At 40.7% G+C, this 24,115-nt stretch overlaps 1 protein-coding gene across 1 annotated transcript in view; it reads right to left on the bottom strand.

Annotated features, from left to right (window-relative positions):
- Window positions 1-22,598, bottom strand: part of P2RX7 (purinergic receptor P2X 7) — a 414,468-nt gene extending 391,870 nt beyond the window's left edge. The window contains exon 1 of the mRNA XM_044068649.1: window positions 22,006-22,598. Coding sequence (XP_043924584.1) covers window positions 22,006-22,130 — 125 coding nt within the window. The 5' untranslated portion in view covers window positions 22,131-22,598. The remainder of the gene's footprint in view (window positions 1-22,005) is intronic.
- Window positions 22,599-24,115: the final 1,517 nt, after the last annotated feature.

Below are 24,115 nucleotides of genomic sequence, written 5' to 3'. Positions count from 1 at the left end.
ATATTCTCATACAATGGTCAATATCACTGGCATTCAAAGAAGGTTTCAGTTCCACATAACCTTCTCCTAAAAAGCACAGGCAAAGGAAATGGCAAAAGTCCATGATGATTACAACATTGCTACAAGTTTTTTACTTGACACAAAACAACCTTTTTACTTGACACAACTTAAGTTTTAGATTGCTCAGTACTTATCTCCACATGCTAAACAGTGCCTGGCCAGCTACATATTCCAAAGCGTAGAGGAACTAAAGAACTTCTAAGTTAAAGTTCATATAGAAAATGGTGTTAAACCATTGTGCTAGTCTCACAGCAGAAAAATAGCATTTCATATAACAGCAAAGCTGGAAAATGAATTGCATGAATTAAAGAGTGAAAGAGTTAGTTTTCTTACAAAGAGATAGTATGATTACCAGTCACATGCATTAATCTCCCTCTTTGTCAGCTCCCTTTTTATCTGTTTTACATTAAGTAATAGACTCATTTCCACACTTCATATGCTAATGAGGTGATCCAGGGGCGAGGACAATACAATGTGCTCCCCCACCCTGAACTATCGCATGAAAGGATCGACACACCATATAGATTGGCATGGCCTTTCCTTGTTTGTCATGGTAGTGAATACATCTAAAAGGCTGTGTTCATCCATCATGGTATAGGTAAGTACTAGGGAGTTTGGTGCAGAGGTAGGCTTAGTAAATGTATGAGTGGGTGCATGCAAAGGGCTGAATGTACCCACAGTATGTATGACTGTGTCTGCTTGAGAAGTAACAGTTGGAGGGGGTTACATTAGGTAGGCGTGTGTGTGTGTGTGTGTGTGTGTGTGTGTGTGTGTGTGTGTGTGTGTGTGTGTGTGTGTGTGTATGTATATATATATATATATACGAGACTGGATTGGGCTGGCTGGCTGTAATATTTCCACACACCCCTAGAATAAAGAGCAGAGTTTGCAACACATGGGTGGGGGAAGCCACTAGCCATCAGGAATAACACCTAAACTTTGAGCCTGTGAGATACTTAGAACAGAGAACGGGGTCGGGAGGACCACTCATCAACAGGAATAATTCTGTTATGCCTGAATGGCACTTTAAGACAACAGGGATCAGGGAAATATTGGACAATAGGGATATTCTTAAGGATAGTCTTAATGGCACTAAAACAGTACTGGGATAGGTAGGGTAGTGGGAACACTAGACAGACACCAGGAATACTTGATATGGTGTGCCTTAAAAATACATACAGTAAGTGAAATACAGGGTGTGGAGAACAAATAAACAACAGGGAATAGCAGAGCACTTTAAAAAGCACTAAGCAGGCCTCAAACCCTGTACCCCTCCCACCGCCCACAGTGGATATTAATCCTTTGTGCTACCACTAGAAATCAGACAGTTTGAAAACAACAGTCTCGTGAAAAAGTGATTCAAACCATGCACTGCTGACCTTAAAAAACCCTGCTTTAGCCTGCTGCATTAACTAAGTTAGTGTAGCAGGTATATTTTTACATTATTGTTTATCTTGTGCATTATGTAATACCTGCAACATCTTGTGATGTGTGATGGAGAGGGACAAGAAATGGTATACAGTTTTTGCCGTGTCATGCATTTCTTGAAGGATATAAAATGTGAAACTTGAACCTCTGGCATTAAAGGACCACTACGGGCAAACAATGAAAAAACATATATTTTTTATCTTGCCATGATTTACTGCACCTCCTAAAGCTGCCTGCAGCAAAATAAGTACTCATTCCTAATTTTATTTTTTTTTTTACTCTTGTTGTCTGCCCTCATGGAGGCAGACATTGTGATTCCTTTGGAAAGCTAAATCTGTCTCAATGCACAGAGTGTGAGAACAAATAGCCCTACTATTTGTTGTCAGACTAGACTTCCATTTACTTAGAATGGACCACCTGAAAAAAAATGCCAAGTTTGAGTCTGCAGCTCATGTGTCATTGACTGGTATGTGCTGAGTTTCACAAATGTTGTTCCTATTGATGTACTACACATTCTCTAAATGAAACTTGCAAAAGTATCAACAAATTACTGAGATAAAAAAGACTTTTCACAAGTAGCAGTTTTGCAAGTTTCATTTCCTGGCCAGGTTACTCCTCCCATCTCTACAGTCTCACATTTCTAGCTTGGGTAGATTCAACTATTTCGTCAGCTTTGCATGACAATAGACATAAAACAAATCACAGCCTGGTGTGCCACTAAAACTGTCCCCTTATGTGTCTCTTCACTTCTAAATAGCATTTCCCCAGGAATAAAATAATAATAAAAAAAAAAAAAAAAACAAAGCACACACATCAGTCCAGAGTTTGGGCCAATCTATCCATTTCTTAATGTGCACAGTAAAACATTCAGTTTATAATGCATTCTAGCTGCTGACATGGTTATCTTTACATAGTTATTCTCTTATAGCATAACCTGAACTTATGGTATTCAACGCCAAGCTTTACAACAGTTCTCAATTTCTTAACAATGACCTCCCAAGGCTCTGATGTGACCTAGTACTTTGTCAATATACTGTAAATACACAGATTAATACAAATATTTGTGCACATATGACACATACAATAATACACATATACCATCATTAAAACAAGATAAATGTAAAAAAAAATAATATCAATATAGTTATGATTTCTAGTTTATGACCCTGTTTGTCTATGGAAACTTTTCTGAATTTATGTTCAAGCAATTCTATATTTGTTGTATAATATCTTGTTTAATTGTTTCTCAGTATTCTAACCACTGTATGCTGCATCAATTGTAAAACTCTGATTGTACTCCTTTTATATTTTCTATGCTCTGTGTGCAAAATAGCTATGTTTGTATAATTTATTTTTATTATTTTTTTTATAATTGTTTACTGTGTATCTGGAGCTTTTGTCCCCGATTCTCTGCTGAAAAGAGTCACCTTGTGTCCAGTTGGGCTAACCTGGTAAACAAATGGAAAATAAATAAAAAATAAAATATACTAAGAAAATCAATCAATATGCCAAGAAAAATCCAAAACTTAAGAAAAAAACACAGAAGGAAGGAACATGTTTCCTTGATGCTGTCATGAAAATCCCACTCGCTTATTCAGATATTATGGGCAAACATATAGTCAGGCACACTGATGTCCCACTCACCAGGCTAAACAAGGAGAAGGTTGCTGTCAGCTGCCTGTCGGGTGCCAGGATCCACCACATAACCCACACACTCAGGTCACTCCACAGCAAGTACAAATATGACTCTGTCATTGTCTATGTTGGTGTGAATGATCTGAGAAGTACCTCCCTGGACTACATGAAAAGAGACATGGAAGAGCTCTCCAATCTTGCAGCCTAGACAGGTATGACCCTAGCCCTGAGTAGCATTCTAACATCACCCAGAATGATACCACAGTACAAGGACAAAATGATTGACTTCAACAATTGGCTAAGCTTCTGGTGTCATTCTAAGGGGATCCAGTATCTGTCTGCCTGGGATGACATGGTCGACAGACCACAATGCTTTGCCAGAGATGGCCTGCACCTGTCGCCCCTGGGATTCTGGATACTGGCTAAGGCTCTTGCTGCCCCTATAGTGCCTTTTTTAGACAAGGTTCAAATGACAAATTCACCACCGTAACAGGAACAGGCAAGCAAAAACTGAGGGTAATGCTGCTCAATGCTAGAAGTCTAAATTTCAAAATGCACTCACTCGAGGCATTCCTTAAAATGGAGAACATCGATATCCTTGCAGTGACTGAGACCTGGTTCAAGGCTCCAGAGAGCACCCCTGCACTACCAGGCTATAACTCATACCACATTGTTCGGCCACATAAACTGGACTGGAACACCAAAGGCGGAGGTGTGTCCATACTCATTAAGGATATCCAAACCTCCAGGCTAGTTGCTCAGCATAATGCATCAGAAGTTATCCAAGTGCAACTTACTCTGGGCAAAACTACAATCCAGATTGTAGCTTGCTACAGATCCCCCACCATGCCCCAGGATTACCACTCCTCTTTTCTTGATATACTGGAAAATATTAGGGTTCAGCCAAACACCCTAATAATGGGTGATTTCAACTACCCCACCATTAACTGGGAAAATTACTCATGTACCAACTCCTTTGCTTAACGCTTTCTGGAATTCATAAATTCCAATGCCCTGGATCAACTTATCCACACCCTTACCAAGGGCAACAATATCCCAGACCTAGTCATTACCAACATGAGTGACCGATGTTCCACACCTGAAGTCAACTCCTCGTTGGTCAGATCCGACTATAAGCTAATCACCCTAGATATCCACATCCCGCCCTCACCCCTCATTAAGGAAACCACAGTAAAAAATTTCTCCAGTGCCAACTTCATGCTTCTTAAGACAGAAGTGGCGAACTTCATGACACCCATGGAGATGGACAATACAGTTATGACTGCTGAATCCTACACAAATGCACTCTACAAGCACTTACACGAGGACATGGATCGTGCTATCCCAAACAGAACCAAGAAGCTATCCTCCAAAAAAAGGAAGCCAATCTGGTGGTTCCCTGCCATAAACAAACTGTACAACAGAAGGAAGAAACTGTTGCAAAAGGGAGTAACCTCCCATGAGTGGTGGAGCTCCCTGGTCAGCCTCAGTAAGAAGCTGAGATCCTTTATAAGAGCCTCCAAAGCTAGCCACGAAAACAAGATCGCCACTGATTCTAAGGACAACCACAAAGCATTCTATAGCTATGTCAAGAATCTCAATGGCAACACCCAGATCTGCTCTAAGTTACAGCACAACAGCACGAAAATTACAGAACCAACTGATATTGCCAACATCATGGCAGATAGGTTTAGTGCTAACTTTAACCCTCTCTCACCCTCTAAAGGGCCCATATCTGTACAAGAAGAATGTAGAGTCCCTGTAATCACAACTACACAGGTAAAAGCTGCACTCTCTAAAGCCAAAAACACAGCATCCATGGGACTGGACAACATTCCAGGTTGCGTTTTACACGAACTTCAGAATGAACTGGCTCCCCACCTAAGCACCATGTTCAATCATAGCCTCACATTAGGCTTTGTGCCCACTGAATGGTGCACAGCAACAGTTATCCCACTCCACAAAGGGGGAGCCAACACTGATCCCAGGAACTATCGCCCTATTAGCCTGACGAGCCTGGTCTGCAAGGCCATGGAACGTATCATCATGGAACTCATAAACAAAGACATTAGTAACCTCCAAACTCTGTACCCCACCCAGTTCAGGTTTGTGAAAGGCAGATAATGCCTCTTGAACCTAATCGATTTTTCTGAGGCAGTCACCAAAGCCGTAGATGAGGGTAAGGTGGTTCACACAGCCTATCTTGACCTCGCCAAGGCTTTTGACACCATCCCCCATTCTAGAATTATAGCTAAACTCACTAAACTAGGTATAAAGCCCTACATCACAAGATGGGCTGCCAACTGGCTCACTGACAGAACCCACACTGTAAAAGTTGCTGGCTCCAAATCTGACTTCAAACCAGTGACAAGTGGAGTACCACAAGGTTCAGTCCTGGGACCTCTCCTGTTTGGTATCTACTTCTCTGAAGTACAGGCTAACACAGAAGGCCTCTAGCTAATGATGTACGCAGATGACTACAAAATAGTTGAGTCCCCAAATGATGTGGACATCCTACAGAAGGGCCGCACTGAGACAGATGCCTGGTGTTAGAGCCATGGCCTCAAGTTCAATGCCAAAAAGTGCATTGCCATCCCCTTTGGTAAAAACTCTGTACCCATGAACTACCGCATAGGCAGCAGTCTACTTAACACCGAATGTGTGATGAGACCTTGAGACCCAGGTGGACAGTAGTCTCCTTTGATAATCAGATCGCCACAGTAGTCAGGAAGTCCTTCTATGTGGCAAACCTCATCACAAAAGGGTTCTCATCCAGGAAAACAAGAGATCATTGTCCCACTCTACTCAACATTCATTAGACCCATTATAGAGTACAAAGCCCCTTTTGGAATGTACCTCACAAGACATCTGCAGCAGCTGGAAAGGCCACAGAAGTACCTCGCAAAGAGGATTACTGGCCTCAAACAGATGCCCTACACTTACCATCTCAAAAAACTCCAGCTTTAATCGGTAGCATATCGCCTACTCCAAGGTGATTTCTGCCTAACATTTAAAGCTATGTCAAACCCAGAGCTGTTGGACATGCTACACCTAAAGAAATCCCAGTGCCTCCTAGACACATGCTCTAGGGACCTAAACCTTGTCACCACAATAAACAGGACATGCTGGAAGGATAGATTCCTGTCCCAGAGTCTTCCCATACTCTGGAACAAGCTACCCATCTATGTCAAGTAAATTTCGTCAATAGCAGTCTTCAAGAAAAATCTTTGAGTGGATGGGAAATAGGAAATATGCCCCGCGAATCACTTCTCTGGCTCTGCTCGACAGTGGCACAGGAAAATAACTTTCTTGGGTGGCATAAGCCAGGGAACCTTGTTGGCTAGGCTTACTTAGGCCCTTGGGCTGATAGCCTAGTACCTACCTATGAACCTATTATTAGACTAAATACAATATTATGTAGCATTAAAATGCGATGACATAAGAGTGACAGTTCATTATTTACTCAAAGCAAATGTCAGAGTGGAAAAGTTCAAAGTGGATAAAGAGGAGGAGGGGAAGAGAAGAAAGAGTGAGAAAAAGTATTTGTTAGAAGTAATAATTAGGGTAGATATGGGAAGCAGGAGGAAATATGAGTAAAAGTAACATTACAAGTAAGAGAAACTAAACCAAGGATAAGAAGAAATAACATGGACAACAAGATTTACAGCTGCAGACTGTCAAGTGGATTGGTAGCAGGTGTCATAAAACTGGATTTGGAGAAATGTTTGGTGACTTTGAACAAACAGATTTGTCCACATTAACCATGTATCATTGTGTGTGTGTGTGTGTGTGTGTGTGTGTGTGTGTGTGTGTGTGTGTGTGTGTGTGTGTGTGTGTGTGGTAAAAAAGAACTATAAAGCAAATCTGCACTGATGCCTGCGTGCTGCCCTGCTGAGGGGGACACTTGTGCAAGTGCAATGGACTGGCTCCAGTAGGAAGGGATGGCCTCATACCTCTCAACATCATAGAACAAGAAATCTGGACAAGGCCATAAATAATAGGGGACAAAGGCCCATAAATTGGGACAATTTATAAATATTGCACTTACAAACTTAGAAAGTTGATAAACAGGTTTTGCATTACAGTGAATTTTCCTAAGGATATGAAGTCTGAAAATCAAATGCCTGTCAATTTTCTGACTTCAGTGTTAAATGATTTGTCAGTGATTTGACCGAAAACTGCAATTTTATGAAAAACAGACAAAAAAATCTGGACTGTCTGAAAAATCTGTACTGTTGAGCGATATGGATGGAGTCTTGAACCAACACCCATCAATCATTTTCATTTGTGTGCCAAAGCCATTACAGCAGTGTTTTGCAGAGAGGTGAGAAAAGGCTTAAATTTGACTGGTATGTTTATTTTACATTTGTTGACTGGGAGAGTCTAACTGGATTACAAGCCCATTTTCAGTGGAGGCCTGGGGAGAAAAGCTCCAAGAGAACAATTTTTTTACAAAACATAGTTTTAAGGACAGACTTTTGACATACAATTTCCATAGAAGAGACTTTGACATACATATTAACTAACAGATAGGATACATTTGTTCTCGCCAATATAATACATTTTAGAAGATATTCTTAAGTTTAGGATTCCTGTGATAGATTTACTATCAGAGTAAAAGCAGAGAGACGTAGAATAAGGCTCTGAGAAAGCAGATGATGCTTGCTATAGTTGAGAAGGATAACAAATTGATTCACTATATGTCTTTGCCTGGTTTTAGTTGAGAAGGATACCAAATTCATTTACAATATGTCTTCTCCTGGTTTTAGTTGCTTAGGGAGAGCTCAACATTGCTGGGGTAGTTTTCCCTAACTACTGGAGAGAAGGGATGAGCAGTAAATTAACAGTCCTAAGTGGATATAGTACTATGATTGGTTGGCTTAGCATTGTTACTTAAGTTAGGAGAAGTGTTCTAATGAGATATTAGCCAGGGGGGATACAGGAGCACAGTTGATTATTCAAAAAGTGAGTTTTAACAAGTTTCTTGAACTGCGATGGGGATTTGTTGTCAGTTATGTGGGCAGGAAGGGAGTTCCAGGTTTTTGCTATACAGTGGCTGTAGACAGACTTACCAGCTTCATTGTTATATTTGGTTACTTTGAGGAGGTTTTATGTGCTAGACCTCAAGTGCTTGGAGATTATATAGGGTAGCAAAAGATTTTGTAGGGCTGGGGTGTTTTCAGAGTTATGTATTGCTTTCTGGGCTAGTGATAGTTGATTGAGTTGAAGTAGTAGTGGTAGTTCTAGCCAGTTGAGTTTTTTGGGGCATTCACAGTGATGTGTTCGGATGGGAGAGGTTGTAGCAAATTTGGCTGTCTTATTATAACAACTATCAGGTTTGTTTAGGTCAGATTTGTGGAGATTTGTAAGCACGGGGGAGGCATAAAGTAGGGTGGATAATAGGCGAGTCCTCGCTATTGTAGTTTTGGAGTGGTCAGTGAGGAATTTTTTATTGCGATACAGTAGGCCAAGTTTTGTATGTACTTTTTTATGGTTATAGAAATATGTAGGTAAAATCTAAGATGATTATCTATTTCAACCCCTAATAGTTTGGTATGATTTGTGGGGGTGATTGTGGTCTTGTTAAAGGAGGAGATGAAGAAAGAATCAGTGGGAGGTGTGGCTCTGTGGGAGCTAAAGAGTACTAGCTTTGTTTTACTTGGGTTCAGAATGAGCCTTTGGTTTGTAATCCAAGTTTCTGCTAGGGAAAAGCATTCCTGAGTTAGGGAGTGAATGATGTCCATTGATTTGGCTGCACATATTATGGTGGTATCATCTGCATATTGCACTATTGAGGCTTTAGGAATACTGTTAGGGAGCTGATTGGTGAAGAGGGTAAAAAGAAGTGGTCACAGGATGGAGCCTTGGGGTACTCCTAGGGAGACTGGTAGGGAGGAGGAGAGTTGGTTTTTCCACATAACAGCTTGTTTTCTTCCCTCTAGGTAGTTTTTGAACCAGGAGATGGCAGGGGTGGTAAGGTTTAGAGTTGCTAGTGAAAGAAGGAGTTTATTGTGGTTAACCATACTGAATGCTTTGGACAAGTCAAGGAAGGTGGCAGATACAAGGAGTCCATTGTTTCTGTGAGTATTGACAATGTTGGTGAATTCTGTTAGTGTGGTGGAGGTGCTATGGAAAGGTCTAAAGCCATGTTGTTGTGTTGTTTTCAGATTATTTTCTAGGAGATATTTCATTAGTTGCTTGTGTATTACCCTCTCTAAAATTTCAGATAAAGGGGGTAGTATGGCTATAGGGCGGTAGTTACTGAGTTCCAGGGAGGTTCCCCCTTTATGTAGAGGGATGATATGTGATATTTTCCATAGCTTGGGTGCTATACACTCAGAGATGGACCTGTTAATTAGGATGGAGACAGGATATGATATGGCTTCTGCAGCCAGGTGGAGGTATTCAGCGGGTAATTTATCTGCAGCTAGAGACATTGGTTTGAGCTGGCGGAGTAGTTTTTCAATGGATTTGGTTGGTTCTGGATGGAAGCTGAACTTGAGGCAGTTGTTAGTTGGGGGTGTGGGGTGGATTTGCAGGGATGGGAATGTTGTCATAGGCTTGGTTATTTGCAAGGGTCTGGATGGTTTCCGTAAAGTATTTATTAAATTGTGTGGGGATGTCTTCTTGGTTATCATCTATTTTGGGGTTTGGGGTAGTTGTTTTACCTGGTTGTAGAATAGAGTTAATTGCTGCCCAGAATTTTTGTGGGTTTTTCCTGTGCTTATCCTGTAACTTTTGGTAGCAAGATGTTTTGTCTGTTTTGGTGAGTTTTTTGGCTTTGTTATGTAGTTCAACATATACTTGTTTGTTCAATTGGGATTTACTGTTTAGGTAGTTGGTCCAGGCCTTGTTTCTTTTTTTGAGGAGGGATTTTGTGTCTGGGGCTAACCAGGGGGCATATTTAGTTTTAATTCTTGCTGTTCTGGAGGGGGCATGATGATTAAGGGTGTTTAAGAAGGTAGTATTGAAATATAGAACAGCTTCATCAAGAGGTAGGTTTTTTAGGGGGGGGGGTCCAGTTGCACATTTTTAGATCGTTTAATAAAGTTGAAGCAGTTAAAGTGTTTTTTTTGTTTCTTATTAGGCGTGTAGATATTTGGGTCAGGTGTGGTGATTTTGATCTGAGTAAGAATGTGGCTTAGTAACTACTTGGTGTCTGGTAATCACCCTGCTAGGGATATCAGTGAAGGGTGGGATACGAGTATCCAATCTAGAGTGGATTGATGTTTGGTTCTCTTGTCTGTTCATGTGGAGGGAAGTGATGAGTTAGGCCATGTAGGTTAATATGGGAGAGTGGCTTATGACTGGAACAGTTTTACCAGTCAGTAATAAGGTCTCCTAATACTATGCTTTCCTGGGGTAGGGAGTTAGATATCCATTCTAGGAGTTTTTCTGTAATGGGGATATTGTTGCCTGGAGGGAAGTAGCACCCTATGATGTTGATGCATTTTTTATCATTAAGTTTTAGTTTTGTTAGAGTGAGTTCAACTTTATGAGGTCTAGGGTTATGTCTACTTTCTCAAGTATGATGTGAGATTTATACACTATAGCAACACCCCCCCTTTTTTACCTATTCTATCACTACAAATTATATTGTAACCTGGTGGAGTGATTTCATTGTTGTGGTTGTCTGGTTTAAGGCAAGTCTCTGTTAGTATGACTATCTCAGGTTGATAAAAGGGGAGTAGTGTATGAAGGTCGTGGACTTTGTTTAGTATACTTAACATTTACATTTAAAATGAGGAGCGTGGATTTGTCTCGGTGGAGTAGGGTATCATTCAGGTTGAGGGTTGGGGCTCCTACATTTTCTGGGCCTGGGTTTGGGTGTATATCACTGCAGCTAATGAGTTAGGTTCTGAGGTAAAAATAGAGTTTGAGTAGTTTGTTTAGGGTCTTAAAGTTCTTTATAGTTGTTTGAGACTGGTAGTGTGATGGCTGTGATCTGTGTGCAAATACAGAAGGTTTGGTAGTGATGTGGGACTAGTTGAGTAAAAGGGTGGGTTGTAATAATGTCAGTGGAAGTAGTTTTTCTTTGTATATGGATAAAATTAAGTTGTTTGTGGTGGTTGGTGATAGAAGTTAGCGGTGGGAGTGTGGATACACCTAGGAGCAATTGTAAGAGGTGTATGTATGTGGGTTTGGGTAGTTTGGGCATGGTTTGGTTGGGTTTGGTCATGAGTGAGAGATCTGCTTGGGATGGGGTGAGTGTGGTAGATGATGAGAGGTATTGTTTGTGATTGTAAGGTAGTTAGATGGAAGACTGTGCTTTACAGGATGTGGAATAGTGGAAGAGAAGAAAATGGGTACAGGGGTGGGGCAGATTCAGTGATTGGTGGTTAGTATGATGGGCGTGGCTAAGTTCAGTTGAAATGTAGCACTAGTGGGGCGGGTGGGAATAGGAAGCAGGGAGGGGAGCGGAGTGAGCCTGAGCACAGAGGGGCTAACACTAACTCCAATTATATCAATGGGCTTACTTGTTTCTTTTCTTTGTACACCAAATAGGTTCATAGGTTCATAGGTTCATACTAGACTATCTGCCCTAGGGCATTTATAAGCCTAGCCAGCATGTGTTTGGCTTTCGCCACCCATTTTAAATTTATTTTGCTATGCCCTTTTTTGAGGTTAGTATACTGTGCCTCTGTCTAACAGTGACACAGAAGTGATACCCGGGGTAAACCTACGATCTCCCATCTATTCATCAAGATTCCTCTTGAAGAGAGTCAATGAGGGACTCTGCCTAACCTGGACTGGGATTTTATTCCAGAGTGAAGGGAACCTCTGGGTTATGAATCTGTCCCTCCAGCATGTCCTATTTATTTCAGTGCTGAGGTTCAAGTCTCTCGAGCGCGTAGCTCGATGGGATTTGGATTTTCTGAGGTGCAGCATGTACATTAATTCCGGGTTGGACATGGCTTTATACGTTAGGCACAGATCGCCTCTGAACAGGCGGTATGCCACAGAGTAGAGCTGGAGTTTCTTTAACCGGGCAGCATATGGCATCTGTTTGAGCCCTTTGATCCTCTTGGTGAGGTACTTTTGGGGTCTTTCCAGTTGCTGCAGGTGTCTGGTAAGGTACATCCCAAAAGGGGCATTGTACTCAATTATGGGCCTGATGAGGGATGAGTAAAGAGGCCCGATGACGTCCCCTGATCTAGATGTGAATCCCTTCATGATTAGGTGGGCTATATAAAATGTTTTTCTAACCACTTTGGCCATGTGGTTGTCAAATGAGAGATTGCTATCAACTTGGGTCCCCAGGTCCCTAATTACTTCTTCTGTACTTAATGGATTACAAGCTATGTGGTAATTTGTGGGCACTTTGTTTTTGCCAAAGGGGATGACTATATACTTTTTGGCATTTAGCTTGAGGCCATGGCTCTGGCACCAGTTGTCTGTTTCTATGAGGCCCTTTTGGAGGATGCTTGTGTCGGCTGGAGAGTCGATTATGGTGCCCAGTTTGCAGTCATCTGCGAACTTGGTCAGCCACAGTCCTTCCGTGTTGGCCTGTACCTCCGAGAAATATATACAGAACAAGAGAGGTCCCAGGACTGAGCCTTGTGGGACACCACTTGTAACTGGTTTGGAGTCTGACATGGCTCCAGCAATTCTAACCATGTGGGTTCTGTCCTTGTGCCAGTTTGCAATCCATCTAGTGACATAGGGGGTTATATTTAAGCTGGTGAGCTTATCTATAATGCCCGAGTGGGGTATTGTATCGAAGGCTTTTGTGAGGTCCAGGCAGGCTGTGTGGACCACCTTCCCCTCGTCAATGGCCTTGGTGACTGTTTCAAAGAAATCAACCAGGTTTAAGAGGCAGGATCTGCCCTTAACAAAGCCGAACTGGGTAGGATCCAGTGTTTGTAGGTCCCCAATATCTTTATTTATGAGGTCCATGATGATCCTTTCCATAGCTTTGCAGACCAAGCTAGTCAGGCTTATGGGGCAATAGTTTCCAGGATCCGTTGAGGCACCACCTTTATGGAGAGGGACCACTGTTGTTGTACGCCACTCTTTGGGCACATATCCTGTGGTAAGGCTGAGATTGAACAGTAGTTTTATGCTTGGGTTTAGCTCTTCTTGGAGTTCATATAGGATGCAGCCCGGGCCACCGTCTGGTCCCATTGATGCTGTGTTTTTTGCTTTGGAGAGGGCAGCTCTTACCTGAGCATCTGAGATGTCAGGGGGGCAGCACTCTGCTGGGATAGATATTTGCCCTTTTGGGGGGGGGGGGAGTTTGCGCTGAACCTGTCAGCTAGGATGTTGGCAATGTCTGTGGGTTCAGTGTATTTTTTGTCATTTTGGACTAATTCTGAGCATATCTGGGAATTACCACCCAGGTTCCTAACATAACTAAAGAAAGCCTTGTGATTATCCTTAGTGTCCTGTGCAATTTTTCTCTCGAAGCTGGCCTTAGACAATTTTATGTGTGCACATAGTTTTTTGCTAATACTTATCAGTGATGCCTTCCCTTTCTGGGATTTTGCTCTATCATTTAGTAGCTTCCTCCTTCTATTGTATAGTTTGTTTATGGCTGGGGTCCACCAGACAGGACGTCTGCCTTTGGAGGATTGGGTCTTGGTTTTATTTGGGATCGCATGATCCATGCATTCCTGAAGGTGTTCATAGAATGCGTTTATAAAGGATTCTGCGGTCTGGGCCGTATTTTCCACAGGCCCGGGGGCTTTGAAGGAGTCCACCTCAGTTTTGAGGAGTGTGAAATTTGCTTTAGAGAAGTTTTTCACTGTGGTTTTCTGGGCAAGGGGTGGGATTGGGATGTGAATATCCAGTGAGATTAGTTTATGGTCTGATCTTACCAGTGAGGGATACACTTCTGGTCTGGAGCATAGAGTCCCCATGTTGGGTAATGATCAGGTCCAGTATGTTTTCCCCTCTTGTGGGAGTGGTAACAAGTTGTTCCATAGCATTTGAGTCTATAAACTCTAGGAACCTTTGGGCTAGGGTGTTGGAGCTAGAGTAATGCTCCCAGTCTATGTTTGGGTAGTTGAAGTCGCCCAATATAATGGTGTTTGGAGAGACCTTCATATTTTCCAGTGTTCTCAGGAAGGCCGAGTGGGGTTCCTGGGTTTGGGAGGGTGGTCTGTAGCAGGCTATAAACTGGAAGGCAGTTTTACCCACTGTTAGTTGCACATGGATAGTCTCTGATGCTTCGTGCTTTACCACCAACCTGGAGGTGTGGGTATCTTTGATGAATATCGATACTCCCCCTCCTTTTGTGGTTCGGTCCAAGTTTTGGGGCCGTAAAGCATGGTATGAGGTATAACCTGGTAGTGCTGGGGTGCTCTCGGGAGCCCTGAACCAGGTTTCTGTTACTGCACAGATATCGATGTTCTCCATGCTAAGGAGAGTTTCGAGCGCGTGCATCTTGAGGTTTAGACTTCTGGCGTTGAGTAGCATTACTCTTAGTTTCTTATCCCTTGTGATACCTATGGAGGTGGTTTTGTCTTTTGAGCCTTGCCTAAAAAAGGCACTATGGGGGTAGCAAGAGCCTTTGCCAATATCCGAAAGCCCAGGGGTGACAGGTGCAAGCCGTCCCTAGTGAAGCATCATGGCTTGTCGAGCACATCATCCCAAGCTGACAGGCATTGGATCCCCTTTGAATGACACCAGTACTTAAGCCAATTGTTGAAATTGATCATCTTGTCTTCATACTGTGGCATCATTCTTGGTGAGGGTAAGATGCTACTCAAGGTCAGGGTCATACCGCCCTTTGCTACATGCTCAGAGAGCTCCTTTATGTCTCTTTTCATGTAGTCCAGGGAGGTACGTCTCAGGTCATTTACACCAGCATGGACAATGATTGAGTCATATCTGTACTTGCCTTGGAGTGACCTGAGTGCTTGTGTTATGTGGCGGATCCTAGCGCCCGACAGGCTGCTCACCGTGACCCTCTCCTTGTTCAGCCTGGTGAGCGGGACGTCAGTGTGCCTGACGATAGAGTCACCTATTACAAGTGTATCAGGTGTGTTGTTTAGTCTTAAGGGCTGTGACTGTTCGGCACACTGGCTTTGTGAGATATGTGTTGCACGTGTTTTGTTTTGGGGTAGCGGCTGCTTGGGTGTCTGCTATGGAGGTCTCTGCTGCTTCGGCAGATCTTTATTTAGAGCCTCCGAGTATGTTTTTGTGTGATTATGTGTTTGGTTTGCTGTCGTGGTAGGTCTATGTGAGACTGGAATTGTAGTGAGTGTGGTTTCCTTCTCCTCCTGACTGGTTATGCCAGTACTGAGTTGAGAGAGCTTAGCCTCCAGTTTGGCTATATGGTTGCATCTCTCACATGTGTTGGAATTTGTTGGGAGGAGGAGAGGGTTGTCTGTGTACATGAGGCAGTTGTAACATTGCCTCAAGATTCCCAGATTCACCAGCTGGACCGGAGAGGAGATTGACAACTGACCTTTGGACATGCTAGAATAATATTGTGAATTCCTTAATAATTGAAAACAAAGGCCAGTGGGGAGTGAGGGTGTAGTGCTTTTAATTTTTAGTGCTGACTTATATAATTGCTTTAGTGAGCAAGTGCCAGGTAACTTAAGTGCAATGTGTTACAGGTAACTTAAATGCAAAAACGACAAACAGTAACTTTCTTTCAAGTGAAACAAGGAAATAAGTACAGTAAGCAATGCAGATATCACTAGTGATCCACAGAAGCACTGAGACGCCACGTATTAGGTGGAATTAGCGTTCCAGGGAAATAACAAGCGAACAAACAGCAAGCATATAAACAAAGCTAGATTCAGCAGGCCTGGATCTAGTCTATGCTACAGCAAACAAGGTGTACCAATTTCAGTAATGTATCATTCCACTTGTTTCTGTTTACACCAAATGTGTCTGTTTGGCTGTATTGTACTAGTTTAATTTACTTATACTGATGCAGTCACACTGAAAAAAGTCTGGAGAAGCTTCCTCACCACAAGCAGGCCATAAGATAACTTTCAAAAGGGCGCCGCTCAAGGAGACCCACTAATAGAGACTAGTTAATGTGCATGGGGGAGGAGGGTGTTAGAGGAGGGAGATACAAAATGGGGGAAGGTATAGCCAGAAAAAGCAGGTAGAGATCTGGCCCGCCCCCTCACAGAAGACTGCAAAGAAAAGTAATCAGCATAAGAAGTGGAAGCCTTGGAGCTGTAATGTAAGTGTAAGCAAGGAAGAGATCGAAGCAGGAAATTAGGAGTGTAAGCAGTTAGTTGCAGAAACACTACTTTAAGGCCTTGGTGTGCAAGTAATACAAAGGAAGGTAAATCTATCTGGGGGACAAAATACACCAAATAAATGGTACTTGCCTTACTTTACAAGTATTCAGTGTGGAGGCAGATCTATTTGGGACAAGATACAGCAAGTATATTGTTAAGTTATGCCACCCAGTGGCAATAGACAAAGCTATAGTTGCCTTGGGGGGGGGGGGTCTTGCAGGTGTGCATGCCAGCCAAAACAATGTTTAAAAAATAACTAGGAAAAGTAATAAATGTGCTGTAAAAGGAAATGTAAATAACCAGTCACAATGTTTAAAACATAACTGTTAAATAAATGTGCTGTAAAAGGAAATGTAAATAACCAGTCACAATGTTTAAAACATAACTGTTAAGGACCACATCTGCTAATAACAAGAACTGTAAATATCCAGTCACCTATGCAGACTTGTCTGGTAGGTATCCTTATTAAAAAGTGTTATTCTTGGCTTGCAATAACTGAAGACAGAAACCATAGCAGTTGTGTGGGTTGCTGTGTTTGTGGAAGATGGAGGTGTGCCTTTGTAAGTGTGGTGCGAATGTTATGCATTATGAAATGGAGAGATTAAGAGTAAAATTTTGCTCAGTGAGGTCCCTAGCAATTTCATCACTGCTTGATTCAGACATATACATTCCCTTGTGTTTGTCAGTACTATGTTTGAGTGCATTGTTTTGGAGTGTGGTATCACTGCTACAGCTGCTGGTACTCTTTCAATACAAGTATATGCTTCTCCAGGAGTCTGTTGCTGAGAGGATGAGAAACACACTACAAGTATACAACTAAGACAAACTACATAAAGCAATAGTAAGAAAGTATTAGGTCACATCAGAGGCTTGGGAGGTCATTGTTAAGAAACTGAGAACTGTTGTAAAATTTATCATTAAATACCATAAGTTCAGGTTATACTATATGAGAAGAACTATGTAAGGATAACCATGTCAGCAGCCAAAATGCATTACAAGTTGAATATTTTACTGTGCACATTTTAAAAAATGGATAGACTAGCCTAAACTCTGGACTGATGAGTTTGCTTTTTTTTTTTTTTTTTTTTATTCTTGAGAAATGCTATTTAAAAGTGAAGAGACATACAAGGGAGTAGTTTTAGTGGCACACCAGGCAAAGCTGACTAAATAGTTGAATCTAGCAAAGCTGGAAATGTGAGACTGTAGCCCACTGAAGGAGGGGAGATGGGAGGAGTAACCTGGCCAGGAACTGAAACTTGCAAAACTGCTCCTTGTGAAAAGTCTTTTTTTATCTCAGTAATTTGTTGACACTTTTGCAAGTTTCTTTCAGTGAATGTGTACTACATCAGTAGGAACAACATTTGTAAAACTCAGCGCATACCAGTCAATGACACATGAGCTGCAGACTCTCAAACTTGGCAGTTGTTTTCAGGAGTTACATTCTAAGTGAATGGAAGTCTAGTCTGACAACAAATGGTAGGGCTATTTGTCCTCACAGTCTGCATTATGGGGCAGATTTAGCTTTCCAAAGGAATCACCATGTCTGCCCCCATGAGGGCAGACAAGAGTAAAAACAAAATAAAATTAGGAATGAGTACTTATTTTGCTGAAGGCAGCTTGGGAGGTGTAGTAAATCATGGCAAGATAAAAAATATATGTTTTCTTCATCATTTGCCCGCAGTGGTCCTTTAAGGACTGACTGCTGCAATTTATTTATTTGATTGATTGATTAATTTTATTTATCATTCTTAACTTATCTGGGCAAGAGAAAAGAAGACATAGTGGATGTTCTTACCACAAAGATAGGTATGGTGAGAGATTTGGGAACATAGGTTGACAGCAACCTTAACTTCGATTACCATGTGTCAACAGTGGTAAGGAAGGCCTTCTACGTTGCACATCTCATAAGTAAGGGGCATCTCATCCAGAGCTAAGGATGTTATAACCCCTGTACTCATCCCTCATTAGACCACTAATAAAGTACAATGCTCCCTTTTGTATCTACCTCACCAGACACCTGCAGCAGCTGGAGAGACCTCATAGGTTTTCACCAAGAAAATTCAGGGCCTTCAACACATGACCTACACGGACAGACTGAAGGCCCTGTCACTGTACTCTGCATCTTATAGGCTGCTGAGAGGCGACTTGTGCCTGGCCTACAGAGAAGTCTCACAACCTCACCTAATGGAAAAGCTGCACATTCGCAAGTCAAGTGGGACAAGATTCATTCGCTCTAGAATCTTAACCTAGACTGCAACATTAACAGGACATGCTGGAGAAACAGATATGTCTCCCAGAGATTACCACTCCTCTGGAACAAACTCCCAATTCACATAAAACAGAGCTCCTCAATTACCCTATTTAAGAGTAACTTAGACAGCTGGATGGGAGACTGTAAATTTACCCTGGGGGTGTCACCTACATCTCACTTGGATAAGGGCAGTCAGTGCTGATCATAGATTTGCGGTGAAAATATAGACCATACAATCAATAAGGCAACAAGGGTATAACATGGCTAAGCTTATAAAAGCCCTAGGGCCAACAGTCTAGTAACCTTCCATGAACCTATGTGGTGTGCAAATATAGACCATACAATAAATAAGGCAACAAAGCTACAACATGGCTAAGCTTATAAATGCCCTAGGGCCAATAGTCTAGTAACCTTCCATGAACCTATGTGGCTTGCATGTGTAGGAGAGTGACTGAGGCAGAGTATATGTGTTTACACTATATGGACTACATAGTTAAGTACCATGGGAACTGCTGAGCTGCATTTTGAGGTAGCTAATTGTGATTCATAAATAAGCAGATTAGCTGATAATGAGTTCTTTTCTAGTTTTGGCTAATGCGCTTATGAATCACAAAATGCCACATTTATATTATAGAGCCTTTTTCAGTGGCCTGTAACACAAAAGTTAAATTAATTTAAGATAGATCATTGTGCTGTATTATTAGGCTTCTAGTGTTTGAAGATGTCTTTAAGTCAGCGTGCTGTATCTGTAGTTTATATTTGTCATTTTACTTGTCTTATGTTCAGTATCTTTCAGGATTAGATGCTTTGTGTATTGTGTGTATATATGTGCATATATATATATATATATATATATATATATATATATAATCACGACTGCAATATTTAACATTCCAAGAGGATTTTATGGGAAATAATATCCCTGAAGAAAGGCGGAATTTGCAATGCTAACTGGATGCCAAGTTTGTTCTACAGCCCTGCCTTGTGTAATGTGCCAGAGCATGCACGTGTACAACAGAGAAAAAACAATATAAGCAAAATTAGAATAATTTATACAAAAAAGTGGTGTAAATGGCTATTTCCATGGCAAACTATTTCATTAAAATTAAAAAGCACCATAGAAGTGTTAAAAACAAACTTTGTTTATAAATGTATGCTCACACTATATATCTGAAAACTGAAGAAACATTGGCACATTACTAACAGTCCTAAGGTCTGCAGTGCCATAATACAATTAAAATGTATTTCACTGTCTTGTAAAACCAGAGTTTTGGTGATATTCCAATTGTTGTCATGTTATTAAGAATTTATTAAAAACATAAAGAAAATACTGGCCATTCTATTTTAAACTAAACAATACTGTGGGAAATACATAGTCTCTAGATTAGATATCTGGACCACAGACGTTCTGTTGCCTAGCATGTCTCTTTAAAAGCAAACAAAATCTGTTTTTTTTCTATGACAGATTACACACTCATCTCAGTACTTGCTCTCCACTAAATTCAATATAAAGTTAAAAGTTGACATATATACTAAAACACAGTTTTGTTTACACCCTTTGGTCTTGCCCATCACTGCTCACATAATTTGGAATCTCTGCTTATATTTAAGTTTGGTGATATGGAGGCTACCTGGGATACCACTATTTCATTTGCACAGTTGACACAGGAGCACAATAGAATGCATGTTCACAGATAAAGCCACATTCACCAACTGTAGGTAAGCAAACAAAGCATGCAGCTGTGTAAAGCCAAACACTGCTTGTATAAATATCAGTGCTACAGAACAATTAAAAAGCTAAGGACTGAAATAACCCAGACATGACAAGGATGTAAGTTACAGTGAGGTATTATTAAATCATCAGTACATAAAGGTCCACCTAAGGCAACTGATTGACTTATGAGTACTGACAAACCAAGATATTAAATATTAAGGACAGGGATCTAGTACAGTTTGAAAAGAGAACAAGGCATACAAATTAATACTACTGTGCAGGCTGCAGTATGACAAACAAAGCATATACATTAATACTACTGTGGAGGCTGCAGTATGACAAACAAAGCATATAAATTAACACTACTGTGGAGGCTGCAGTATGACAAACAAAGCATATAAAGTAATACTACTGTGGAGGCTGCAGTATGACAAACAAAGCATATAAATTAATACTACTGTGAAGGCTGCAGTATGACAAACGAAGCATATAAATTAATAGTACTGTCCAGGCTGTAGTATGGCAAACAAAGCATATAAATTAATACTACTGTGGAGGCTGCAGTAAGACAAACAAAGCACATAAATTAATACTATTGTGCAAGGCTGTAGTATGACAAACAAAGCATATAAATTAATACTATTGTGGAGGCTGCAGTTTGACAAGTCAGAAGCATAAATTGCCAGTACCTAAAACCAGGAGTGGTTTAGCAGGAGAGCCTTTACTGAACATGAAAGAGACTGCATTTTGTAATGACCACAAAGAGAGAAGTAATTCTGTAAGAAATAATAACATTTCATGCAACATTTCAGCTTCCTTTATAAAATAAAATACAAAGGGAAAACTAAATGGTAGTATAAGATTAGAGTCAAATGTGTTTCATCCCTTTCATATATCAAATATGTACAGACATAGTAAAACTAGACTGGACTGCAATAACAGGAACATGTTAATGAAAGAGGAAAGTCTGCTATAAAACAGAACTTTTTACATACTATATATAGTGTGTTCATGAGACTAGCCACAACAGTAATGCAACCTTAAAAATCATGTCTAAAGGTGCAAAACAAATTTTTCTTTTCACACAAAAAAGGGGTTCGAATGCATAACACTTTTCTAAAAGAAAAGTTTATTTTTCAGCCTTTAGAAAAATGTACAGTTTTAATGTTATCTTCCAAATGTGGAAGGCTAAATATACAAAGCCATATTTACAGCATTAATATTAATGGCCAGGCAGGAGGCATTTATGTCACTTTGGAAGATAACTTTAAAACTGTATTATTTTCTAAAGCCTGCAAAACAAACATTTCTTGTTTTATAGAAAAGTGTTCACATGCATAAAGAAGCACACAAACACTTTTGTGTGAAAAGATGAATTTGTTTTGTGCCTTTAGACATGATGTTTAAAGAACGCAGAATTCCATAGATCCACAAAAAAATGATTGATATAATTTACAGTAATATAAAATAATACATTTAGTCTCTTTCATGTAATGCTGACTTATCCTGGTTAAAAAAAATTAAATATTATTACATGCATTTCTTATTACAGGTAGGCATTCATATGTGATAGCAGCACACTTCCAAAAATGCATATAAAGGAGAGCTAAAAGAATACAGATTACAGACTGTCTAAAACTCAGCCTAAGTCACTAGAAATAAACATACAACCAAAATATATGACGTAAAACATTTATACTATGACTTACCAAATGCATAAAAAAATAATTCCATGAATGATCCACTTCAACAATCCAAGCCGAACACTTTTTATGCGAACAGATCTTGTAGTTTCATATTCACATAAATCTTGAAGCGTGCAGCAGGAAGCCATTGTCTGTTACTAATCCCATGATCAGTCAAAATAAAGAAACACAAGGGGCTGGAACATTGCTTTATATTCTAGTGTCCTCCCACAAGCCAGAAATCACAGAATGCAAACTACAGCAAACCTTTTACAGATGAAATAGTGTATGCATGCATTCAAGAAGTTAACTGTTTTAAACATTTACTAGCTGACAAGTGTGCCATCTTACTGTTCAGAACGAGGAAGTGGAAACTCTAGTTTCATACTTGTGATCTCTTCCATCGCATGCAAAATAGAAAGAATGAGTAATAGACATGCAGTGTTCTTCGCAGCCAGAAACAAACAATGAATTCATACTAAAGTCTCTCAGAAATATCTACCCCCACAGACTAAAAAACAGAACTGCCTTTCAGGAAAAAAAAAAAAAACAAATTGCTAAAATTGCAATGGGCAGAACATTTCAATCTGCACAGTCATCTGATAGCAGAGTTAAAGTTTGCAAAGTAAAGATCTGAAAGTTAAAAAGTGGCTTTGCCCTCTCTCCTTCTTTCTCACACACACACACACACACACACACACACACACACACACACACACACACACACACACACACACACCTAGACATGCCATAAACACACAGACACACACACACACACACACACACACACACACACTACCAAAACACGTGAGCTTGGGTATGTTTCTGAGAGAGCTGCAGTTGTACAGAAGGCCACATTTTCTGTTGCGCATCAAGTTTTTGGGGTGATTTTCCACAGTTTCAACAGCCTGCAGTAGTGAAAAATGACATTCCCGATTCATTTCCTTCTATTGTTTCTTAAAAATTAAACATGGCCTCTGCTCTTTTGTTACCCCCTTTTCCCTTTACTCCCTCCTTCTCTTCTCACTTTCTGTCTCTGTTTCTTAATATGTATGGGTATCCCTGTAAGCCCCTGATCTGTGAAATCACTTGCTCACACATCTCAAAGCAAAACATGAGGTTGTCCAAGACCATTGTGCACTGTTTTAGGGACTCTCTCCCTTCTCCAATGTTGTGCAACCATGACGTTTGTTCTGTATAATTGTGGGGGGTGGGGGAGACCAGAAGAGGACAAGCCCTCCTGAAAAAATACTTGCTTCTAGCTGTCCCGTTACCTTGTGTGTAATGAGCAACTTCAGAGATTTCAGGAGCAAGAACTCAGAATGTGATGGATAGTTTTACTATTTCTCTAAATAAAAGAGAGAGATATGGCCTGCAGTCCATTGGTCAGATCACCCAAGCACATATCACATTTGCTCAAGTATACAAGCTCAGGTCTTCAGTTACTCATGCTATTGTTAAGTGCAAGATGCAAACAAGTGAGATGTTATGCTCATATGTGTCAGATTAGTGTATTCCACAATCTTGTAGCCTCATGGAAAAAAGATTGGGCAGGTTTTATACTGTCTGCTAGAAACTGCCCTTCCTCAAGGTGCAGCAACCACAGAATGAAATAATAATGCAAGGGGGTGTGGAGGAGTGTAGGGACAAATAATTCGGACAAAAGCTGCACTTCCTCATATTTTTAATAAACAAGAGTAGCTGTAATCAAGGATTGTCAGCATTCAACCTCATGAAATCTGAGTAAGTTTTTGAGTTCTGAATGCAACTGAGAGAATTGCATACATGTTGTGTAATGGGTTTAAAATATTCATATATATATATATATATATATATATATATATATATATATATATATATATATGGGTTCCCTTCAGAATCTCGAACTAGTGATATCCCGAATTTCAGTGTCCTAAGACCAGAAAGGCGAAAGTGCAGAATACCGAAACCCCAGAAGCGCGAAATTCAAAATTCCGAAGTTCAGAGATTTTGAATTAGCGGTTCTGGTGTTGCGGTGTGTGAGTGGATGGTTGGAGATGTAGGTCAGTGTTTGTGTTGTATGGGTTTTGAGTAGGGGCTTTAGTGTGTGTCTTTGTGTTTTCTTAGTGTGATGTGTGTGTGCGAGGGGAATGTA

The sequence above is a fragment of the Protopterus annectens genome, chromosome 4.part0 (genome assembly GCF_019279795.1).
Source record: "Protopterus annectens isolate FY-2018-M chromosome 4.part0, PAN1.0, whole genome shotgun sequence".
In the NCBI taxonomy this organism is placed as follows: Eukaryota; Metazoa; Chordata; order Ceratodontiformes; family Protopteridae; genus Protopterus; species Protopterus annectens.
This window is presented reverse-complemented; position numbering and strand designations above follow the sequence as displayed.